General features: G+C 38.0%; 1 protein-coding gene across 5 annotated transcripts in view; it reads right to left on the bottom strand.

Moving 5' to 3' along the window:
- Positions 1-732: 732 nt before the first annotated feature.
- Positions 733-23,166, bottom strand: part of scube3 (signal peptide, CUB domain, EGF-like 3) — a 458,024-nt gene continuing 435,590 nt past the window's right edge. For all 5 annotated transcript variants that reach the window (XM_051924638.1, XM_051924639.1, XM_028797022.2 and 2 more), the window contains 13 exons: positions 19,790-19,912; positions 18,015-18,131; positions 16,097-16,192; positions 15,867-15,983; positions 15,206-15,367; positions 12,204-12,407; positions 11,732-11,893; positions 11,386-11,553; positions 11,096-11,257; positions 10,223-10,420; positions 9,982-10,134; positions 8,259-8,338; positions 733-4,479 (listed from right to left, as the gene is read on the bottom strand). In XM_051924638.1, coding sequence (XP_051780598.1) covers positions 4,327-4,479; positions 8,259-8,338; positions 9,982-10,134; positions 10,223-10,420; positions 11,096-11,257; positions 11,386-11,553; positions 11,732-11,893; positions 12,204-12,407; positions 15,206-15,367; positions 15,867-15,983; positions 16,097-16,192; positions 18,015-18,131; positions 19,790-19,912 — 1,895 coding nt within the window. In that variant the 3' untranslated portion in view covers positions 733-4,326. The remainder of the gene's footprint in view (positions 4,480-8,258; positions 8,339-9,981; positions 10,135-10,222; positions 10,421-11,095; positions 11,258-11,385; positions 11,554-11,731; positions 11,894-12,203; positions 12,408-15,205; positions 15,368-15,866; positions 15,984-16,096; positions 16,193-18,014; positions 18,132-19,789; positions 19,913-23,166) is intronic.

Raw genomic sequence — 23,166 nt, 5'->3', positions numbered from 1 at the left:
AATGAAGACAATAAATTACAAGATAAAAGTGAAAATCATATCTTTAATGATGACATAAACTGAGATTAAGTGGAAATTTTGAGATTAATAGACCTTTCTTTTCTTCACTGTGTCCCTAATTTTTTCTTCTATGTGGCCCTAATACTCTTCTGTAAGATGCATTTCCCTTATTAATAACCCCATTCCTTTCTTTTAGTGTTTTTACATCTGCAGTCAACAGCACTATTAAGTTATATAGGATACCATACACAGCTGAGGCAAGGTCAGCAATCTGTTTTATTTGCATCTGCAGTTTAGAATCTATTGCATCGATTCTGAACCACACCTGGTCCCACACTTGCTTAATATGCAATATTTTGTTCTGCTAAACTAGAAAGGATGTAGCAGAATGTAAATAAGGACAGTGAAATTTAAGTAAAAAAAGAAAGGGTCAAAGTTTGTAACCAGAAAATGAATTGCACTAAATGACAAAGCCAACGCACTAAACAAAATTTGTAATTGATAAAGCACAGCATAGAATCTTAAACCAGGAGAACTTTACAAACAAATGCACACAACAACCTTATGAGAATCCACATTTTCAGATAAGCAGGAATTGCATGACGCTGTCCTTTATATCATAGCAAAAATGACATTATGTGCTGCACGCTTCCCAATCAATTTCCCTGGAAGAACTGTGGCAAACATTTTCGCAAAGTTTTGCCACACATAACAAATAATATAGCATCAGGAAGATATACAAAATGTTTATTAACAAACAAAATTATAAATTCTTATCAAAATTGATTTCTGTGAGCCAAAAGCCCTCATTGGCAACTCCAAAATTAATCTAAAAATGTGAGTAAAAAATTATGAATTTAAACCATTTAAAACAGCCATGTGTTTCAAGCCTCTTTTGGGCACAGATATTTTCTTATTTATCAGGCAGTGTAGGGTTTATGATCATCCCAAATCCTACTACAATAGTGTTTGGAGTTATTTCAAACAGGATTAGACTATCTAGCAATAAGCTCATCATAATTTCCTACACTACATTGTTAGTGTATTGACTAGTCTTGCTCAAATGAAAGAATCCTAAAGCAGCCTCCATAACTCAGTGGGAAAGTCATTTTTTGTGTTAAAACGTGTTTAACTCAGGCAAGAATTCATTAATGTTATTCTAATTTGTGTTCCTGGCCCCTGCAGATGTTCCTGCTAAACTGATATTTTAATCAATCTGAAGATGTGTAACAATTTTATAATTATTATTACTGATTAATTTGCTGTTTGAGGTATGGGCGGTGTTTTTAGTGTGGTTTATGATAACTCTTTCTGTGGCACACAGAATCGATCATATTTATGACTGGACTTTTTTCCCTTTTTTTAGAATGTATGGTTTCAGTGTTATGATACCTCTCTTGTAATACATAATTTTGGATATAAACAAAAAAATTTAAAAAAGAGAAGCCACATCATGGGTTCAAAGTCAGCCCATTTCAGAGGCACACACACAAGCATACCTCTTTACTTACACGAACCAGATGAATTATAAAAACTTGAATACCCAGAGGAAGTTACCACAACCATGAGGGGAACAAGCAAACGTCATGTAGGTAGTGACCAGGCAAAAAACTAAACTCAACCCATGGGGCTGGTAAGCAGCAACGAGCCAGACAACATTAAAATTATCTTTCATATTCTTGTCTGGTGACCTTCAACCAGCTCTATATGTATAGGTACTATTGGTACTATAAGATGCAGGGTTGGAGAGGTGCTTTCATTTTTCAACATAGCTGACTGTAACAAAGAACAAGAAAGCACTTCTGTGTCTTGTTGTATATTAAGACATCACAAGCATATTGAGACATCACTTTTCATGTTTTTCCCCATTAGTATTTTCGCAGTGTCCTCTTCTTTCTGGTAGATACTTTCTATGGGGAGTGCTTTGAGTTGCAATTTTGTAGCACATTGGATTATGTGGTGACTGCCAGTTGTGGCCAAAGAATAATCACACTTCTACATGTTACAAAGTCAACAGCTCTTCCATGCTGGTTGTTCTTGTTTTTTTTATGATGTTTATTAGAGGGTTGCATTTCCAGCCCATCCTGTGTCACTTGGTCTGCTGGAATATGAGATGTGAAACTCAGGCTTGAGTGGAGCAAAAATATTTCATTTAAAAACACGGAGCTTCTGTCTTGCAACTCCAGACAAAGTGAACATGCTGACCACAAGCTAGTGTAACAACATCAATTCTGTTCATTAAAAAAGACATTACAAAATCCATTTTCTTTTTTTAACAGGCGCAATAACAATTTTCAAGTGCAAATACCATCATCGATTCTATGATACATCATAGGAAACATATTAAAAACAAAAAATACACAAAAACATAAAACAAAATCATTTGATCCTCCTGTCCTAGGATGAAGTTTCTGTTTTACACAAACCATGATCCTGAACACATTATAGATTCAACAGAACACTGGTCATGCCTTTGCATACTGCAAGTAGGTCCATCAGGAGACTCTTCTAAGCTGCAGCTAAAGAAAACAGGGAATAGGAGCAGGGTTCCCAAAACTTATCAGAAGAAATTCAGGCAGTGCAGCTGCTACACCACACTAAACTCCTTATATCAGGGCTGTACAGCTTCCATGAGCAGAAGGAACTCCCATTTGTGTTGTCATTTTGTTTCACTTCCCCTTCTATGGGATGCCAAGAAATCACTCTATCCCAAAAGCTTTACTAATGTAAAAAGAAATGAAAGATCATAATTCAACATTGTTGGTAGTCATAAACAGTCAAGAGAAACAAACAATATGTTAGAGTAGGACAGGATCATTGCACGTACAATGAAAAGAAAGAAGAAGATGCAGTGTACAAATACCTACACAATGGCTGTCACCACTCTTTGGCAGGACTGCTCAAACTATTTTTTGTCAGGTGAGGGGGTGGTGGTGAGGGTGTTTGTAATGTGCCTGCAAAATGCCAAATTAGCACTTGCTGTCTTTCCACTATCTCGATTCAAAAGTGAGATAAGGGGAAGCAGTTTTTTTTTTTTTTTTTAAACACACTAAAACTTGTGTGGTCATTTCTTAAGTACTCATATAGTGCATTAACATTTCTTTGTAAACTGAAGAAACCTATAGAGAAAAAAAATGGAAAAATAATTCAAGAGATAGAAAGGGAAAAAAGTTTTTTCTGCTCATATCTTTACTCAGCTCAGCTTTTTGATAGGCATACTGTATGTAACTATACCTTCCTGTGGTCTTTGTGCTAAGCCTGAATTCTAGTTGTTATCATTATTATTGTTATTATGGACTTGATACCCTCAATAATTTTAGTGTGCTTTAAAGCAGGCATGAAGTTTGAGTTGCTGATGAACATGGTCTGCAATGTTTGTCCCTTTTGCCCAGTAATTGTGAAGATGTTGAATAGTGTGCAAGCTGGACAAATCTGTTGTTGTTGTGCTTGAATTCCCCCTTACTCCCAGGTAGCTGCCCAACCACACTTGGAGTGGCAAAAAATGGTTTAATTCATTGCTACCCAGCTGGGTTACTGGACAAGGAGAGGAAGGACACTGAAAGATCTTTTCACTCCTTTGAAGTGCCAATTCAAATTCTGCCATGCTTCACTTCTACAGCACTTTGAAGTGGCAGATCCCATTCGTCCTGTAATTCATTACATTATTCAACTTAGACAGTGTCACTTTTAACATCAAATAGTAATAAAAAATAATAAAAAAAAGAAATATTTAGACATTCTGTGAAACGTCCTTCACGAAATAAAGCGCATCTTGCAGTCTTACGTCCACAAATCTGTTTTAAGCAATGGCATAATTAATGCAAGGGGGTGTCCATGACAGAATTGCTGAAAACACTTCCCATGCTTGAAGTCACTTTAAAAAATGACCTCCCTCCAAACCCCATTCCCCAACCCTTCCCTAACTTTGTGCCACTGCCTTTGTGCCACAGACAAATAATCCAACTTGCTTTGGCTTGGTTTCAAAGTCACTCTGTAACATCCAAATGCAGTTTTATATACAAAAGGTTGCATAAGTGGGCATGTTGTTAGGAAGACACCCACTCAGGATAGTAGAATAAAAAAATAGAAAACAAAATAGGAAACAGTTGGTAAATACTGAAGCAGCAGGCAGGTGTCCATAAGCTCCAACTCTTAGACTTACATGAAGGACAAGTCTTAGGTGAAGAAATGAATCAATTGTTGCAGCTAAAAGCTTAAGGAGTCTGCATAGTGAGTTATGTATAATAAGCTGAAAAAAAGTTAAATTTGTAATTTTTTTTTCCTGTTGTTGTTCTTGGCCATCGTGCAGACGTCCTGGCTCCATGGTTACTTGTAAGGTCTTAGAAAGCTGGACACTTTGGAACTCAGCAGCTTGATGAAGGAGCGTGGCAACATCTCGTTGGACTCCCGGGTCGTGTATTTGAAGTAGTTCTGTGGGTGGGCCAACACGTCAAACAGCGTTTTGATCAGCTTCTTATCCTGGCCAGAAAAGCACAAGACAGCATTCTTTAGTTGAGCAGGCGGACAAAACTGTAAACAGTCATTTCGTTGTCTGGACGTTGTTTACCTTTTAATATTTTATCTCTTAGTTGTCCGAGTAAAGAATGAAAGGAACTTTCTGTTGGGGAGGAGGGGAGGAGTTGTTCCCTTTCTCTCTTTCTCCTAGTGATAATGGGCAAATCTGGGCTGAAGATGGCTCAGCTTAATGGCACTGTATTACTTGGCCAGGTTTGAGTAGCAGCCTGCTATAAGGAGCCCTAGTCATTAAAAGGACATTAGAACCCTTGGCTTAATTGAAATGAAGACCTGACTGACAGTGTTTTTAAACAAGAATTAGTGGGGGGGGGGGGGGGGGGTTTGGGATGCTTTATGAATATGGCAAGTAACAAATAGGGTGAATTTGTGATGCTTCTCTTGACACTGTATGCAGATGGACATCATTGCTGAATTCATATTTGATGTTATTATTTTACAATTAGCAACCAAAGCAACTAGGCAGTTCTAGCAATACATTCTAAGGCTATCTACCCTAAAAGAAATGAATGAGTTTTATAGAAAGCTCCACAAATTAGTTTAAAATCCGACTGCAAAAGCAAAGGTGATAACCAAAAAATCCTCCAAACACAATAAAATGAAACAGATAACTGCCCCCAACTGCACTAGTTACCCATGAAAAGAGTGTAATGAAATAAATTAATTCCAAGTTCATATAAGCCTGAATAAGGATAAAAATAATTTTGTTTTAGTATATTAAATATTTCATTTAGTTGTTATTTTAGGATTATTTATTTAAAATGTACCTTTTAAGTAAGTAGATTGTGGGACCAACACTATAACTATATTACTAAGCTCATTAAGAGGAAAAACTAGCATTAGTTTAAATTAAGCTTATTTACAAAGAAGATTATCGGAAGGCTGGGAGAAGCAAAATACAGACACAGGACTAGTTACTTATAAGGCATCATGCTGTCAGGAGATGACACTGAGTTAGTGAGTGAGAAGCTGCACAAACTACTTTTAGGAGGTGCTGTTAATGAAGATAAGGTGCCAGGGCCAGTGAGAGAGATAAACATTTAGAAGATATTGTGGGCCAAGGTTGAGACCACTTTAGAAATAGGGGTTAAATCTGTTCCTCTTTTGAACCAGAAGCTAAACAAATTGATAGGAATAGCAAAGTGTTTTGGAGGAGTGTTGCATTCTGGGAAGTGGTTATGCAAATAGATTAAAGAATTCTGTATATGTTTAAACACAAATAAACTAACCAGTGTGTACTGTATATGCTTGTAAGAATATGTGAAATAGGGGCTTGACACTTTGCTATTAACATGTTTCAAAATTTCTTAAAGTAACTTCATGACAAGTAGTAAGACCAAAGAAAATTCTGAGACGCCCGCACAATATTTGATTGATAGCACTTACTATAAATGGCCTTAAAGTCATGATATAAGTGAAGGTACCTCTATTGGCCTGATGCTGATGACACACAGCTTTTGAGACCAGAAGACACATGGTTTTTGAAGAGAGATTTGTGAGACAGAGTGTTTGGCATAAGGGAGACGTAGCTTTGAAGATGCAATGAAAAATCATGCCCTCAAAGGACAAAAGTATAGAGCCACCTACAAAATGAAAATGCGGCCCAACAGAGAATAGGAGAAAGGCTGTGCAATGGTGTGTACTTTTAAAGAATGCCTTAGCTGGATTAAGAAGAAAGGCTTCTTCAATTTCTATTGACATCTCTCCTGGGTATACTGATGCAAAGCTTGGGGCATTGATTTGAATCGTTTGAGAGTATATGTTTTTTTCTACTTTTGACTTCTAGTATTTGATGCCTTTTTTTTTTTGCAAAAACAGGTCCAGTCAGGTCAGGTTGGTGATCACGCACTGGTACTGCGCGTTGTCGCACCCACCACGTGACAAAACAGCTCGGGATTCTCGTTTGCAACCCCTTAGGCAGAAGGCAGACATGCAGTCCAGTCCCACCCTCTGGAAATGACCATTTATCTGCCACAGCCAGGTGTTACATGGGTGTGCCCTTGACCTATGAGTCGGATCACCCTCAGGGAATCAGGCCACATGGCTGTAGTGCTGTAACTGATGCTCCATCACAATGCAGGTAATGTGCCTCATTCGGGACTCCATGAACAACCGTTTGTTCTATACAAACTCAAACCAGTGGTATCCAAGAATTCTCTGAAGAGACACAGTACCAAAGGAGTCCAGTCTTCATCTCAGGTCACTGGATAATGTACATGTCTCACAACCATATAGCAAAACAGGAAACACCAGGATTCTAAAGACTTGGACTTTTGTCCTTTTGCAAAGATATTGGGAGTGCAACACACCCCTTTCCAGCAACCTCATGGCCCCCCATACTCTCCCAATCTATCTACTTACATCATAGGAAGAGTCACCAGAGATATGAATGTCGCTGCCGAGGTAAGTAAACCTCTCAACAAGGTCAACACTCTCTCTGCAGACAGACACACTGCTGATGGCTGTTACCCAAGAGTTCATTAAAGGCCTGAAGCTTGGTTTTTATTCAGGACACTCGCAAGCCCAAACACTCAAAACTCCTTCCTCAATCTCTCGAGAACCCCAAATAGAGCCTTCATTGACTCTGCGAAGATCATAGCATTGTTGGCAAAGTCAAGATTAGTGAATCTCTCTTTACCAACAGATGCCCCACAGCCACTGGACCCCACAACCCTGCTCAACACCCAGTCCATGTAGGCACTGAACAGGAATAGGAGCAAGAACATACCCCTGATGAACCCCAGAATCAACTGGGAAAAACGCAGAGGTTCTGCCTCCACTCTGCACAGCACTCACAGTACCAGTGTACAGGCCGGCCATGATATCCAGCAACTTTGAGAGGATCCAGCAAAGCCTCAGAATGTCCAACAGGGCAACTCGATCAACTGAGTTGAACTCTTTTTAAAAATTGACAAAGGCTGCAAAGAAACTCTGTTGATATCCACGTTTGTGCTCCATTAGAACCCTCAGTGCCAGGATGCGGTTGATGGTGTAAAACCAGACTGGTCTAGTCTCTGACAGGTGAGAAAGTGATCACGGATCCTATTGAGGATGACCCTAGCAAGGAAATTACCCGGCACAGCTGGTTCACCACCTGTGCAATCTCTGTGATACTGGGTGGTTCACAGCTAATTGGAGGATCAGCCTGCGCTAGGAAGCGCATGGAGTGGGAGCAATTATTCAGTCCAAACTATTAAAATCACTATTTTTATGTGTCTTAATGTAAAGTAAAATATGTCCTGATCACAATGTAACAAGCAAAAATAGTAAAACTAGGATTAGGCTGGCCAAACCCCAAATGAAATAGATTGCCAAATGACAAAACAACAGCTTTTGCATCTGTTGCAATACCCGTGTAATTAAAGTATATATCAGATATATTCTTCATCTGGCATCCTAAAATGATTGACTACAAGTGCACTGTTGCAAAAGAAAGTGAACTGAAAGAGAAGTAGAAAACAGAGTGATTACTTTCAAGAAACATTCTTTTTGGCACAATTCAATGGTAGCTATATGCATATGACTCCCACAGTGTATCTGTCAAAAATAAAGCAAACAAAAGCTGAACATAGCCCTGGACTAGATGATTTCTGCTGAAGAAATCAGGAAATGACTGAGCAAAAGAGCCCAATGTGTTTTTCATATAACCCTATTGTTCATCTTTCTTTCTGACACTATACAGGTTTTCCAACTTATTCAGCATAATGAGATTTAGCAATCCTCACCTTCAAGATTTCTTGATGATTTTCAGAGGCATAAAGCCTGCCATCTCGAACAATGTCCTCCACTAGCTGCTCATAGTCCTCTGTAAAAATTCAATGAATGACATGTTAAATGTTGCTGAACTACTACATGTTCATAGTACTTCTTTCCTGACAAACCTTATTGTATCTGACCTTCTTAGACTAAATCTACTGACCAGACAGAAATACCCATAGTGAGTCATGGCTGCCCATTTGCTTACCATGACCAGTATACAAAATAAAACCAAAGGAATGATAAAAGGTATAAAGCTGACTGGTACAAAAATCTAAATCATCCTTGTCTGCAATCTCCACACCTACAGAGTGGTACTCCTGGGGACCAACAGGCCTTGTCTCTCCTAGCCTCTCTGATCCAGACATTTAATATATACGTTTGAAGACAACCAAGGGTGAATTTTGCTTAAAACTGTGTGGAAACATGTAGACAGCTCACTGGGTGTCACATTTCTAAACCAATTCAACAACTCATGATGGCGGCGCTCAGTGCTCTTGTTAACCAGATCTAGGAGATAGCAAACTTCTGAATACAATAAACCTTCCACAGCTGGAAAGTCTCCTAAAAAGACCCCTACTAGACACATAAACGTGTTTAGTGTGTGCGGAGAGAACGTTGCATGTGTTAAAAATAAACATAATCTGTTGCAATGGAACAACCTTTCTGTAACATCAGATTATACATTGGTATTCAAAAATAAAATATAATATAAAAGTTAACAATACACTGTCACAGGTGCTGTATGCACTCTCTGTTATTCAGTTACGGCGATAGTGTTCGAATTGATGTAAGGTTGAAAGAATTGGCAGCTATATTTATGAAATTAAAAATTGCAAGATATGCTTTTGAAGTAAATGATATGTCACATCCTATCAAAAGAAAGTGAAAAGTAACTGGCGTTAAAAGAGTTGATAACGAAGACCCACAGGAAATAGAGATTTCAGTACTCAATACACCCAAATCAAGTCACCAACAGAAGAATGGAATAGGCTGCACAGTATCCACCTTCCGACTGCATGTCTAAACAAATAACTAAAGTAAGTTAACATTACTGTCTAACTGGAAATGCAAACATGCCCTGCCAGAATACAGCCTCAGTGTTTTAACACATAATATGTACTGTAGATAGACCACAATGTTTATCTAAACTCTATTTGTTGTTGTTATGCCATACAGTGGTGCAACAGTCAAAATGACATAAAGATATCGTATCAGATAGAGGCACTTCTCAAACGTGGAGCTAAGTAGCTGTAGTGGTCTACATGTGTGTGTGTGTGTATGTCTCTTCTGTCACAGTGCTCATTACAATGTACAAATTAATAATTACTCTTCAGTTACCTTGTGCTACTGAGATCCTGAATGGAAAACAGCCATTTTATTTTAGCTTTTTATTTTCTCTTAGTGCCAACACCTCTCTTTAGTTTCTTTAGCTCTGTCCCTGAAACCCCAGTGGGTTAAAGTGAATAGACTGGAGGTATCGGGAGCATCTGTTTTATGAAGAAACCCTTTTGGCATAGCGTTTGCAGTGGTAGATTTCACCATTATTCACTACAAACTTTTAAATGAGTTGTCCCCAGACATATATTCTCACTTGAGAACCAGATGCAGCCCCGCAAGACTACAACAGGCAAAACCTGATTAGTCCACTACGTAATATGTACAAGTTCTGAACATGTTACAAAGCTTTACCATCATAAGTGACATAGGGGATCTGGAAACCCCTAGCGCTGTTTATTTCATTAGATTTAAAGTTGATCCACAGCTTACGGGAACGTGCTGTAAAAGCTATTGGCCTCTCATAAGTCTGGCATGTCTCATACGTTGTAATTGAAGTTGGAGAGGCTGAGGAGTAAAATAAGACATTATTGAGCAGGGAGTATAATGTACATCAGGCACCAGTTACAGTATTTAAATCATTTGTGTAACTCACAGTTCTTCCTCATGACCAGCACATCACCACATATATCCTCAGAAGGGAGGACAATTTCTGGAATCACAATGAGGATTTTACGTTTAGGTGGTGGGTTGATGTTCCATGTACAATCCACATTGGCAGGATAGTTTCCAGGGTAATTGGGAGATTCAATATATCCAGTGTACTCCCCAAGATCACCTCCACATCGCTGATCTGTCCAGATTAAACATGGATAAAACTGAGGTAAGGAATCCAACTTTGAATGTACACAACAGAAAAAAGTGACTGAAGGATGGATACAAGTCTGAGAGAAAGATCTCACTGGTCTCTAAAACAAGATGATTTGGAAGAAGAACTTCAGCTATCAGAAAAAAGACTGCAAGAAATATTTGCTTTCAATGATAATGAGAGGTTTATGCAAGAAGTATTTGCTTTCATAGAGAATGATAATGAAAGATTTATGAGAAATTATGATAAGGCAGATGGTACCAGTCTCTGAAAAGACAAGGGCACTGCAAAAAGACAGACAAATGAACAAACGATATTAAGTGTCCAGTATAGAAATGCAAGAGGACACAGGTCACTGTGGATAAAGGAGTGAAAGGAGAATCTAGCACACTGAGAGAAAATCGGAAGAATTAGAGAAAGAGATATGCATGAGGACAAATACTGGAGGATAATAACCTATGAAATACATCTTGTGCCGAAAGAACACAGCCAGACACTGTACTATGAAAAAAAGAGGATTTATACATTTATATGACGGTGGAGTGGTCGATCTTCTGACAGACAAGAGATTGAAAGAAAAGTGAGAGTGTGGAAAGGAAGGCAGTTAACTGTGAAAGTATATGCTTTACAATACCTGAGATATTTTGCCATTTTGCTTACTTTTACATTGAGAAACTGTGGTTGCTCCATCAAAGTCTGTAGTGGTGTTGCCTGGGCAGGAGATGCAGAAGTTTTGTCGGAAGTCTGGTTGATAGGTGCCTAATGGACATCGAATGCAGCGATGGACTGTTGTATTGTAGTAATGTCCAGGTGAACACTGGACTGCAAACATAGAGGATGCATGAGAACACATACAATAATAAACCTTTTAACTCTTCCCTCTGAATCCCTCAGTTATAACCTACTAACTCTTCCCTTCTAAATCCCCAATTCTTGTATGAAAATCTCACCTTTAGTCTCACAGTCATGGAAAGAGCTGGCAGCTTCTAGCCTGGTGCTCAATCCACCCCCACAAGGGAAGCAAAGTGTTCGACCTGGGTCAGGCTGGTATGTTCCTCGAGGACAAGGTAGGCAAGGCTTAAAGCCATCATGTGAGTGGTAGCCGGCTGGACACTGACCTGCAGTGAAGATAATATACTTTAGGTGTATGAGAGTATATTTATAATGAGAAAAGGACATCTCATACATGAAGAAAACACAATAGCTTGAATGTAAGACCTCCATTAAAATAAGTAACCACAGAGTAAATAACAGGTGAGAGACACTAGCAACTGGTCAGGGCAAAATCTCATTTACCTGCACAGGAAGAGATATTACGAACACCAACTGGACCATGGCCTTCACTTCCTGGACAAAGGTCACAGGCTAATTGACCCTCACGTTCTTGGAAAGTTCCCGGGGGACAGAGGATACACTTCTCCTGTTCTCCATGATAATACGATCCAGGTAAGCATCTAACTGTGAGAGCAACAAAGAGAGGTCTAAAAAGAGGTTGTCACACAAGAAGAAAAACTAAGATAAGAAGACAAATGATTTAAAACTTAAGATTTTACTGATTGAAAATATATGGAGTACAGAGTCCACTCCTATCATGCATAGGAACAGTAATGACTATTAACTGCTGTATGCTCATTTGCTTGTGGCAATAAATGAGTGTGAGCTACAATGGAATTAGTGTGCTTAACTATAAGTGATGCTAATAAGAGCAAAAATGCTACCAATTTAATATAACGTTAACAGTCTTACAACCCTCATACCCTTTCCTTACCACAGCGGCCATGATCCCTTTCACGACCAGGCCCACAAGAGTCCTGATGCTCATGTGCACGTGCAAGTTTCTGTGCTACTTCGTATTCCAGTCCAGCAACACGAATCAAAAAGCGTTCCTGGTTAATTGATTTTTTCAGGGCCTTGATGAATGCTTTCACCTGTTTTTCCATTCTCTGTCGAAGGCAGTGGAGGTTACAGGTTGCTGTACAAGAGAAAATATAAAGAGTAAATATAGTACCAGAACCATTTATAGCCGCTGAAAATAGCTTAAATATTATGCACACATTCTCTGTCTTTAAATTTCTCTACTATCCATGAACTAAAATCAATTTGCATAAAAGAAAAATTATTTTAAGTTTGCTTTTAGTTTTTCATATTATATTAAATAACCATATTTACTCTTATAAAATACAATACCATGACTTCAATGTATACTTAACAGACAGTGTTTATATGAGATGTCCATTATGTGCAATGATTGAAAACATATGTGGTAAACTGAAGCTGAATTTCTTTACAATAGTTAAAGTGAGACATTTCAAAATGTTCTAAAAATGTTTTGCTTGTATAACGCACGATTATATGTTCATCCACTATTTTATCTCACAGAAAAATTGCTATTTTAAACTTACACTCTGATACAAACAGTGCATCTTCTAAATTTGTAAGTCGATATATTCTTATGTGTAATATTTTTATTTATCAGATGGACAATTAGCGATTAATCCAGCTGCTAAACAACAACAAAAACTATTTTGGTACCAGACAATCCGAAGGCACACCTTCAAACAATGTCTCCAAGTGAAAAAAATCAAGCAGGCTTTTGAACACTTGGGACATCATAGTTACATACTGCACCCACACGCAAATACATTTTTATTCATTTCTGTAATTGCTTGTCATATTATGATGGCAAGAATGACAGCAGACATCTTATTTTCCTAGCAACAGTCCCTACAAGTGACTTTTAGTTTGTCAACCATTCATCAGAAATATATCATTTCTGCAGCATGAACTGGGAATAATCAAATATATACTTTGACAGAGCCTTCACCCAAAAGTGGGGTTAGACTTTGATTCTGAGGAGGATTCAAGTTCAAGGTACAATGGAATTACAAGTTATAGTGGAATTGTTAATTGCATATTTGAATAACATGAAACATGTAGCCTCTTATGAGGCTCCACACATTACCTTTGCTAGGGCAGCGAACAAAGGAATGGTATGTGCTTCAATATTCTTTAGAGAGAATATAAATGACTACGTTTATTTATTTTGAGCGTGGCATTTTTGTATTACTTTTTCATGGAGTGAGTCCATGAACACTTAGTGAGAATAAACATGTCTTATCATGCTGATGTGATGTCCATACATCAGTGTGACAAGATTGTTTTTTTGCCTAAGTGTCAATTTGTGATATCTGTGCAAATTTTACTGATATGATTGATTTGAAACACACCTCAAATTATTCCATTGCCATGTTTCCAAACAAAAACTGCTTCCTCTTGATTCAGAAAAGAAGTGGATCTACACCAGAGTCCCCAAGAACTGTGAAGCACTGACTTCCTTGTCTTATCATATACAGTAAAGTGAGGCCTGCAGACTTTTGGATAAACCTTATTTTTTTAACTTTGAACTAATTCTTTTGCTTACCGCACAAAGCTTGTAAGCACAGTTAAGTATACAGATGTAAACTGAGCACTCATTTGAAAGATTCATCCTGTGACTTAGCTCTCACTTCATCGCCACCAGGCCTCTCTCCTGTCACCCTTGAACAAGATTCTGAAATACTTAAATGTCTCCACAGGTGCAGCTTCTCTACTCTCATCTACAGAATGCAAGCCATTACTTAATTATGAGAAATCCATGAAATAAAGGTACTGATCTGTTATCTTAACTGCATCTTACTAAACAGCCAACTGCTCTAGACTTTGGAAACAACAGTCATCAGACGTGAAGATAACAACATCATCCACACAGCTGATATGCAAACATTAGGCCTTTAAACTTATACACTCTTCAAAGCCTTGCCTACATCATAATATCATAAAGTATCTGTAAAAATCAAGAGGAAAGGCAAATGAACACTTGGTGAAGTCCTATGCCCAACTTAAATGGATTTAACTTAACCTGCAAATCATGTCAATCCATGGCATCCAAGCATAACCTTGGAATCTCTTATAATACTTACCCACAAGAAAACCTAGTATGTGCAATCAAAAATATTTTTTTCAGGTGAATAAAACAAGTACACAGGATTGACAAGCTCCCACTGTTTCTCCAACACCCATGCATGGACAGATTTCCAAAGACCGGAAGGACACTGCATTTCTCCTACATGGCTTATCCCTATTAAAGGGATCACTTATAGATGCATACAGTATATCATAGTAATGTTTTTTATGTAAACTTATTTTATTAATTAGCTTTTTTCATTGATTCCTCTAAAACTGTTCAGTTTAATACAGAGTCACAGGCATGGGGAGCATATCCAGGAAGCATTGGTTGCAACACGGAAACTCTCACCGAAGTTCACTACTACAGTGCCTGTTAGCCAGAGAGTTCCTCACTGACAAGGACCACAATGCTTTATCATTTGTAGTCCCCTAATAAAAGGGGTAAGAACTATAAAAAAAAAAAAGTGTTTTACAAACCATGGAAATGCCCAGAGTGTCAATTTCTCTAGGATTGCTTTCTTTGTCGGGAAATTGACAACAATGAATCACCTACATATACTCTCCACTTTCAAAAAATACACGGTAGCACTTTGCTGTCCTTATTGTATAATCAAAATGTGTTTCAATGGAATTAATGCTCAGGTTATCATATGCAGACTATCTACAACACACTCTGTAATTAAAAGTGATAGATTAACAATTATTTCTCTTGCCATATAATAATTGGAGAATCAGGTGAATGACCCATCCAAGGGTCTTGTGCACACCTTATCAAGCCAAACGGCATGCCCAGCATACAATACTTCAGTGCCCTTTTCATCGCACCTGTAATTTCTTCTGGTTTGACTTCTGCTTCCAGCTCCAGGGTAATGCGAGAGATCTCCTTATTGGTGGGGTTTCGGGCTCGCCTACCCTTGGCTTTTTTAGAGGAGTCGCACTTGAGGTTCACAAAGGTCACATGGCAGTCACTGCAGGGCACAGCACCACCTGAAAACACATATATAACTGTAAAACAACAACAACAACAAATTCCCTACAAAGAAGAGTGCACAGTCTCTTCAGAAAAATTGAACAGGTGTGCACCCCTTTAGTAAGTATAATTAGCAAGTGTTCTCACTTGTGGGATAATGGGATTCATCTCTTCAATGTTGAGGTGTTTTTTAATTCATAAATACTGTGGCCTAGAGCTAAGGTGTTGGACAATAAACCTTAATCCTGCCTGTTCTATGCACACTAAATACCCCTTGTAAACATGACCAACCTCTCTACCTGCCATGCTTACACTGTATTAAAATTAAGCAGGCAATTGTACTAATTACCATTTGCTTGCAAGTTCTCATAGAAGTGTCATCTAAATAAATACATATAAATACTGAATATAGATGAAATTCTTTAAATTAAAGTTTATTTATTGGCTTGTTGCAGCTATTTAGAAAATTAAGGAATGAATGAATAGCACATTGATTCTCCTACTGTGCACATTTACCTGCTCCCAGGAGCTTGCTAGCCTCCTCTTGTCTACTCCGCATTTTTGGGTGTAAGTGACATTTAGCATCTTTAATCTTAAATGAGGCCTTCTGCTTGACTGGTGGAGTGAAAGTCTCTTAACAGCAAAAAAGAATAAGAAAGCTTTTGGTTAACCTTTCATTGTGATTTTCTTTCTGAAATAAAAATTGTATTTTCACCTTTCTTGATGCACAAATACTTTGCCCTTACCTACACAGCTTTGTGGATTGCTGTTATTTTGTTTCTGTGGAATCTTGTTACGCAGGACAGGAATTCCACAACTTACTGTGTAGCTGGTATCAGATTCTAAAAGCATAAGTAAAAGGTTCATAACAATTTTTTTAGATAGGTACATTGATAGACAGATAATTGAATAGACACATACTACTTTATTTGCCCCAAGGGGAAATTTATCTTTTCACAGGTATTAAAAAAACCCAGGAATTTTATAACACAAAACAACAACATCACCCTACAAACATACACAAGAATTACAAAAACAAACAAATAAATAAAAGAAAAAACCTTCTGACTTGGCTAATGATAAGAGAGTAGTCACAGTGAGGCATCATAAATGTGCATTGCTGTAGGTAATTTTGTGTAATAGAATTGAAGTGCAACATTTTTCATAATGGCCCTCAGTTTTTAATTTTTTCTCGTTAACTAATTCTTCCAACAGGTAAAGAGTGCATTCTATAACTTGAGCCTGCCTACATAATAAGCTTGTTGATTCAGTTGACCTCTCCTGAAGTGATATTACTGGCCTAGCACACATCAGCACAGACAACTGCACTGGCTACCACAGAGATAACAGGAAAATAGTTCACACCAATGGCTTGCCTTGTCAGGCCTGAAATCTGAATTAGAGTTTTACCATGTTTGGCACAAGTGTAAAATGACTGCACAAAAGAGAATGGAGAAGAGAAACATTTACTACACCTTCTCACATGTAAACATTACAAGACTGAGGATAGCTCAAACATCAATAAATCTCTATATATAGTAAGAGGAGAATAGGCATTCTGGAGCAGTTATAATTAATAGTCCTCTGAATCAAAGTAAGTGTACTTGTGGTTCTGGTATAAGCAATACTTTGTTCCTTTCCTGGTTTGCTTTCTCCAAATGTGTGGAAAAATCTTCTGCATGCTTTCTTTCTTTTGTTTTAGGACCTTTTTCACCTGGATTGCCACTTCTGGTTGCAGGCAATACTGTAGGTTTTCTTCAATGTTTTTATACACACAGTGTCCACAGTTGCTAACAAAATTATACCTGCTAGTCCAATTCCTGTTATGAACAGTATTACATTTTCAGTCAAGCCCCAGTCACCCTTTTGTGGTAGAAAGGATTACTCCAACTTTGTAACAGTCACCCTATAACCACTTCTGTCTCTGTCATACATTAGAAATTACAGCCAGGTCGAGTACTGAACTGATAAAGGGAAGTAAAGGGTTAGGGTTTTATAAGTGGTCTTGTCATTGGTTTCTTGGATGCACATACAGTAAGCCCATTCTCTTAACTGAATACTAGTGCATAATCCTGTCCATCAATATTACTCATTCTTGATAATTGGTCGTTTGTTTAGAACTTAGGTGTCCCACTCATGCCTGAAAGCTACCCCTGAGGGTTACATGGACTAAGATGGAGCACCTTATCAGATAAGGTACAGAGATTGCATTCTGCAGAGGGACCTCATCAGGCAAACTGAAACTTTTTAGATGGCATTAAGAGTATCTGGCTCTAGCTTTTAAGCCAGGACCTGAGTTTTAGTCATATAAAAACATTGATAATATCAGTCTGCCCTACTCCCCGCTTCTCAAATTAAAAAAAGAGAATAATTTGGCCTATTCCCAAAAAGTAAAATCTGCCAAACAGAGAGGAGCCATTACTTACATTGTGCCTGGCTAAGAATTTTACTTCTTTAGAATATTTTTGGCATTTTTTACTGCAAAAGGTGCCTTACAACTACTCGACTCAACACATGGTAACTGCTGTGTTCTCCTACTGAATAATTCTGGCCATACACTGTACACACTTAAAAAATAGTACAAATATATCTTTCAAAACAACTTTTCCATGGTAAACCTATGGAGTGTCTCAGTTTAGGAATACATTATTCACTTTTACTCACCCGCAAAATAATGAGCTTTAGAGGCACATGTTAATGAACAGCTGTCCTTTTTGCCTGTTTTGCTGCAGCTCAGAGTTGCTCGTGGAGATAGCCAACTAGGTGCACATTTAATCAGTTCTGAAACAATTACACAGACATAAAGACGAAAGAAGGCGCTCAGACAATTTACACCTCCAGCCTAACACATACTAATAGCAAGATACACACAGAAATTTATTTAACATAACATATAATATTCTCCAACTAGTGATTATACATACATATATTTGGGGAGGTGGGAGGTACACATTGGGAGAATGTGCAAACTCTACACAGACAATGACTGGGTACAAGATTCAAATCCAGAAAAAAGGCTTGTAAGACAGCAGCACTACCCACTGTGCCAGCATGTTGACAAAAGTTTTATTTATTACGTTAAAAAGTTGTAATTTGTGTTAATGTGCACTTCAGCTAATCAGGTATTTTTATACTCTTCATGGTTCCATAATGTAAAAATAAAAATAGTCTTGTGACAAAAGAGCTTTACATCTTCCTAGTACATTAATAATTAATTAATTCACCCCGTGTACATTTATTCCAAGTTTAGCCTAGTAGTTTAGGTGTTGAACTATAAACAATGGGCATGCCGGTTTAACCTCAACCATTGCCTAACTATATGAGATTAGTATGTCACATTGCATAAAATGATTGTATAAACCAAATGTTAAACTCTAAAATATAAAGCTGCAGATTCAGCTACTACCTTGTTAGTTACTATATGACAATAAGCAAGTCTTAATTGTACATATAAACAAACTATTGCTGTGGACATTACTAATTTTTAAATTATAATAGATAAATGATCCAGCTAAATAAATATGCATTTAGTTTAAAGGGGATTTTAGAATAATACTTTATAAACTCAAATTAGATCTATTTATACAGAGTTGATAAAAAATACACAAATGTTGAAAATACACATATTCACTTAGCCATTTTCAGTATATGGTAAAGGAGAGATGCTCAGTACCCTAATAGTGACAATAGCAAGACAGCAAGAAGTTCGGCAGAGTTGCTAGATGAGCACTAATAAATAAAGACAGTAAAAATGCTTCAAATTGTGGAAGGAAATAGGTTCCTGTTAAAAAAAACGAAACTTTTTAATTAACTATTGCCCAAAAAGTGTACCTCACAACCATTACTGAACTTGAGTCAGCAGTATTACTCTCAGTGATAACATGGTTTGTGGCACCCCCCCACTCACCCCCGTGGCACCCCACCCCCACCCCACCTGGATATAACTGAACATGGCACCAAGCATTAAGAGATGGCTACTATTGAAAATAATAATTAAAATTAACTTTTTCCAATACAGCATTGGGAGCCTATCCAGCAAAAACTGGACTCAACAAAGAATCCAACACAGACAGCAGACCAGTACATGATAGGACACCTAAACTCTACCACTCTGGGCCAATTTACAGCCACCAATCACCCTAGTTTGAATGTTTTAAATTTGAAAGACAACCCTAATGCACAGATAAAACTATTATGGACAATGAAAAAATGTGCTCACTCCACAAAGACAGTGCTTGGGAGAGGAATTTTAACTTAGGACTAGGGAGTGGTGAGTAGGAAAAGTGAAAATGTACATCACTGAAAAAAACAAACATAAGATAAAGTACAATATAATGCTAAACACTGAAATAAGTATAATAGATCTGTTAATACACTAATCACAAAATTGATAAATCTCTTCAAAGCTTGTCCACCAGAGGTCGATGTTTTCCACTTACCAATGCAGTCCTTCTTGTTCCAGTGGAGCTTGTAACCAGATGGACATGTGCACTCATAGCTGCCCAGGGTGTTAAGACAGCCATACTTGCATCCCCCTCGGTTGATGCTACACTCATCAATATCTGTAGAGATCCATAAAAGCTGGTAAATTACACCAAATAACATATTTTTATTGGTTTTCAAGAGTGAAAAAGAGATTAGAATTGGCATGGTAGGAGATTCCAGGTCAAAGAGGTAAAAATAGGTGGGTCACAGTCAGATGTAACCACAAGGAAAGATATGCACCCTGTCTGTTGGGGTTTGAAGATTCCAACCAATGATAGTACCTTGCAGAGCTGGAAAGTGGTTCAATTAACACTAAGGTAATAGGTAGGAATAAAGAGGCCCAACAGGTCACTTCAAAACCTCCCAAGAAGGAAAAAAGAAGGGGTAGCAGGGAGCTCAGTCATTAGGGGGATTGAGACACAGGTGTGCTCTAATGACAACAATCTCTATGACATGTTGCCTTCTGGGTGCAGAGAAAGGAGACCTCCCTGGAAGGGTGGATAAGTTCTTGGCCAGAGCTAGGGATGGTTCCAATTGTCATTGTCCAGGATGGAACAGATGGCATACATAGGAAAGGCTTTCAGTTCCACAATCCAACTTTAAAGAGTTGTAAAACTGAGGTGCAGACCTGACAAGGTGGTCTTTTCTCAAATTTTGCCAGTGCCAAGCATCAGTCCAGGCAAGACGGAGGAGATTAGAAGGCTTACTGCAGAATAGTGGGGCTTGGTTTATGGGGCATCAGGACTTGTTCTGGAACAGAAAGGGTACCAATGTATTAGGGGTGTATACAATACCTATGGGTAGGTTAGTTGAGGATTGTTTAAACTAGGGAATGGGGGAGGGGACAGTGAGTTTAGAATAGTTCTGGTTCTAGTATTATGTTAAAAAGGCAAAAGAAAGAAAGTAAGATGTTAAAATTGCTTTCCTTAATGCTAAATATGAATTATATGCAGCTGTACCTTGGAATAATACACCTGCTAAATACAGGTAATAGAGATGGGCAGGAGTATAATATAGACAGGTACCTATTGTTTACGAAAAACAGGAAAAATTGAAAGTTGGGGGAGTCGCCATTTATGTAGAACAGAGTTTGAATACAAGTCTTCAACTAGATGGTGAACTACAGATTAGTGAGAATGTTTGACTTGACAGCATCTGAGATGGAATCCTCATATTATAATGCATATGTTTCAATTTACATCTGTTTAATAATTTTAAAATGACAAGTTTCAGGATATAATAGCCATAGGGGGGCTTTAATGAACCGCTTTTTTTTTTGAGGTAATCATTTATCGTTTTTAACACTGTATGTTAAAGCACCAATGAGAGGGGAAGCCTATCTAAATTTTGTATTCTGTAATAATCTGGACAGGATAGATGTGATTGAAAAATTAAGACCTAGTGACTGTATTAGAATACATTTCGCAATGTTTTGACACATATTCAAAAAATAAAGCAGTTAAATTCAATTTTAATAGGGGTGATTTTCTCAGCTGCAACAAAGCCTAAACTGGAATATGCTTATGAGTGTGGAGACAACTGAAGAGATGTGGGTCACGTTTAAAAGTGTTTTACATATATTTAAGAAAAAGCTCATCTAAAAATTTAGTAATAATAATACAACCCCAATTCCAATGAAGTTGGGATGTTGTGTAAAACGTAAATAAAAACAGAATACAATGATTTGCAAATCCTTTTCAACCTATATTCACTTGAATACACTATGAAGACAAGATATCGAATGTTCAAACTGATAAACTTTATTGTTGTTTTGCAAATCTTCACTCATTTTGAATTTGATGCCTGCAACACGTTCCAAAAAAGCTGGCACAGGGGCAGCAAAAGACTGGGAAAGTTGAGGAATGTTCAAAAAAACACCAGTTTTGAACATTCCACAGGTGAACAGGTTAATTGGAAATAGGTGTTTGTCATGATTGGGTATAAAAGGAGCATCCCCAAAAGGCTCAGTCGTTCACAAGCAAGGATGGGGTGAGGTTCACCACTTTGTGAACAACTGCGTGGGCAAATAGTCCAGCAGTTTAAGAACAACGTTTCTCAACGTACAATTGCAAGGAATCTAGGGATTTCATCATCTACTGTCCATAATATCATCAAAAGATTCAGAGAATCTGGAGAAATCTCTGCATGTAAGCGGCAAGACCGAATACCAGCACTGGATGCCTGTGACCTTCGATCCCTCAGGTGGCACTACATTAAAAACCGACATCATTCTGTAAAGGATATTACCATGTGGGCTCAGAAATACTTCAGAAAACCATTGTCAGTTAACACAGTTCTTTGCTACATCTTCAAGTGCAAGTTAAAACTCTACCATGCAAAGCAAAAGCCATATATCAACAACACCCAGAAACGCCGCCGGCTTCTCTGGGCCCAAGCTCATCTGAGATGGACTGACGCAAAGTGGAAAAGTGTGCTGTGGTCCGACGAGTCCACATTTCAAATTGTTTTTGGAAATCATGGACGTCGTGTCATCCGGGTCAAAGAGGAAAAGGACCATCCGGATTGTTATCAGCGCAACGTTCAAAAGCCAGCACCTGTGATGGTATGGGGGTGTGTTAGTCCCCATGGCATGGGTAACTTGCACATCTGTGAAGGCACCATTAATGCTGAAAGGTACATACAGGTTTTGGAGCAACATATGCTGCCATCCAAGTGACGTCTTTTTCAGGGACGTCCCTGCTTATTTCAGCAGGACAATGCGAAGCCACATTCTGCATGTGTTACAACAGCGTGGCTTCGTAGTAAAAGAGTGCAGGTACTAGACTGGCCTGCCTGCAGTCCAGACCTGTCTCCCATTGAAAATGTGTGGCACATTATGAAGCGCAAAATACGACAACGGAGACCCCGGACTGTTGAGCAACTGAAGTTGTACATCAAGCAAGAATGGGAAAGAATTCCACCTACACAGCTTCAACAATTAGTGTCCTCAGTTCCCAAACACTTACTGAGTGTTGTTAAAAAAGAAAGGTGATATAACACAGTGGTAAACATGCCCCTGTCCCAGCTTTTTTGGAACGTGTTGCAGGCATCAAATTCAAAATGAGTGAAGATTTAAAAAACAATAATAAAGTTTATCAGTTTGAACATTCGATAATCTTGTCTTTGTAGTGTATTCAATTGAATATAGGTTGAAAAGGATTTGCAAATCATTGTATTCTGTTTTTATTTACATTTTACACCACGTCCCAACTTCATTGGAATTGGGGTTGTAAATTAAAGAGAACTTCACAGTGGATATATATAAATATGAGGCTAACAAAGGAGTTTCAAAGAAAGAAAATCGGTATAAAGGCATATTACGGTAAAAACT

This window comes from Erpetoichthys calabaricus, chromosome 3 (genome assembly GCF_900747795.2).
Source record: "Erpetoichthys calabaricus chromosome 3, fErpCal1.3, whole genome shotgun sequence".
In the NCBI taxonomy this organism is placed as follows: domain Eukaryota; kingdom Metazoa; phylum Chordata; class Cladistia; order Polypteriformes; family Polypteridae; genus Erpetoichthys; species Erpetoichthys calabaricus.
The sequence above is the reverse complement of the archived record's forward strand: the minus strand, read 5'-3'. Positions and strand labels throughout refer to the sequence as shown.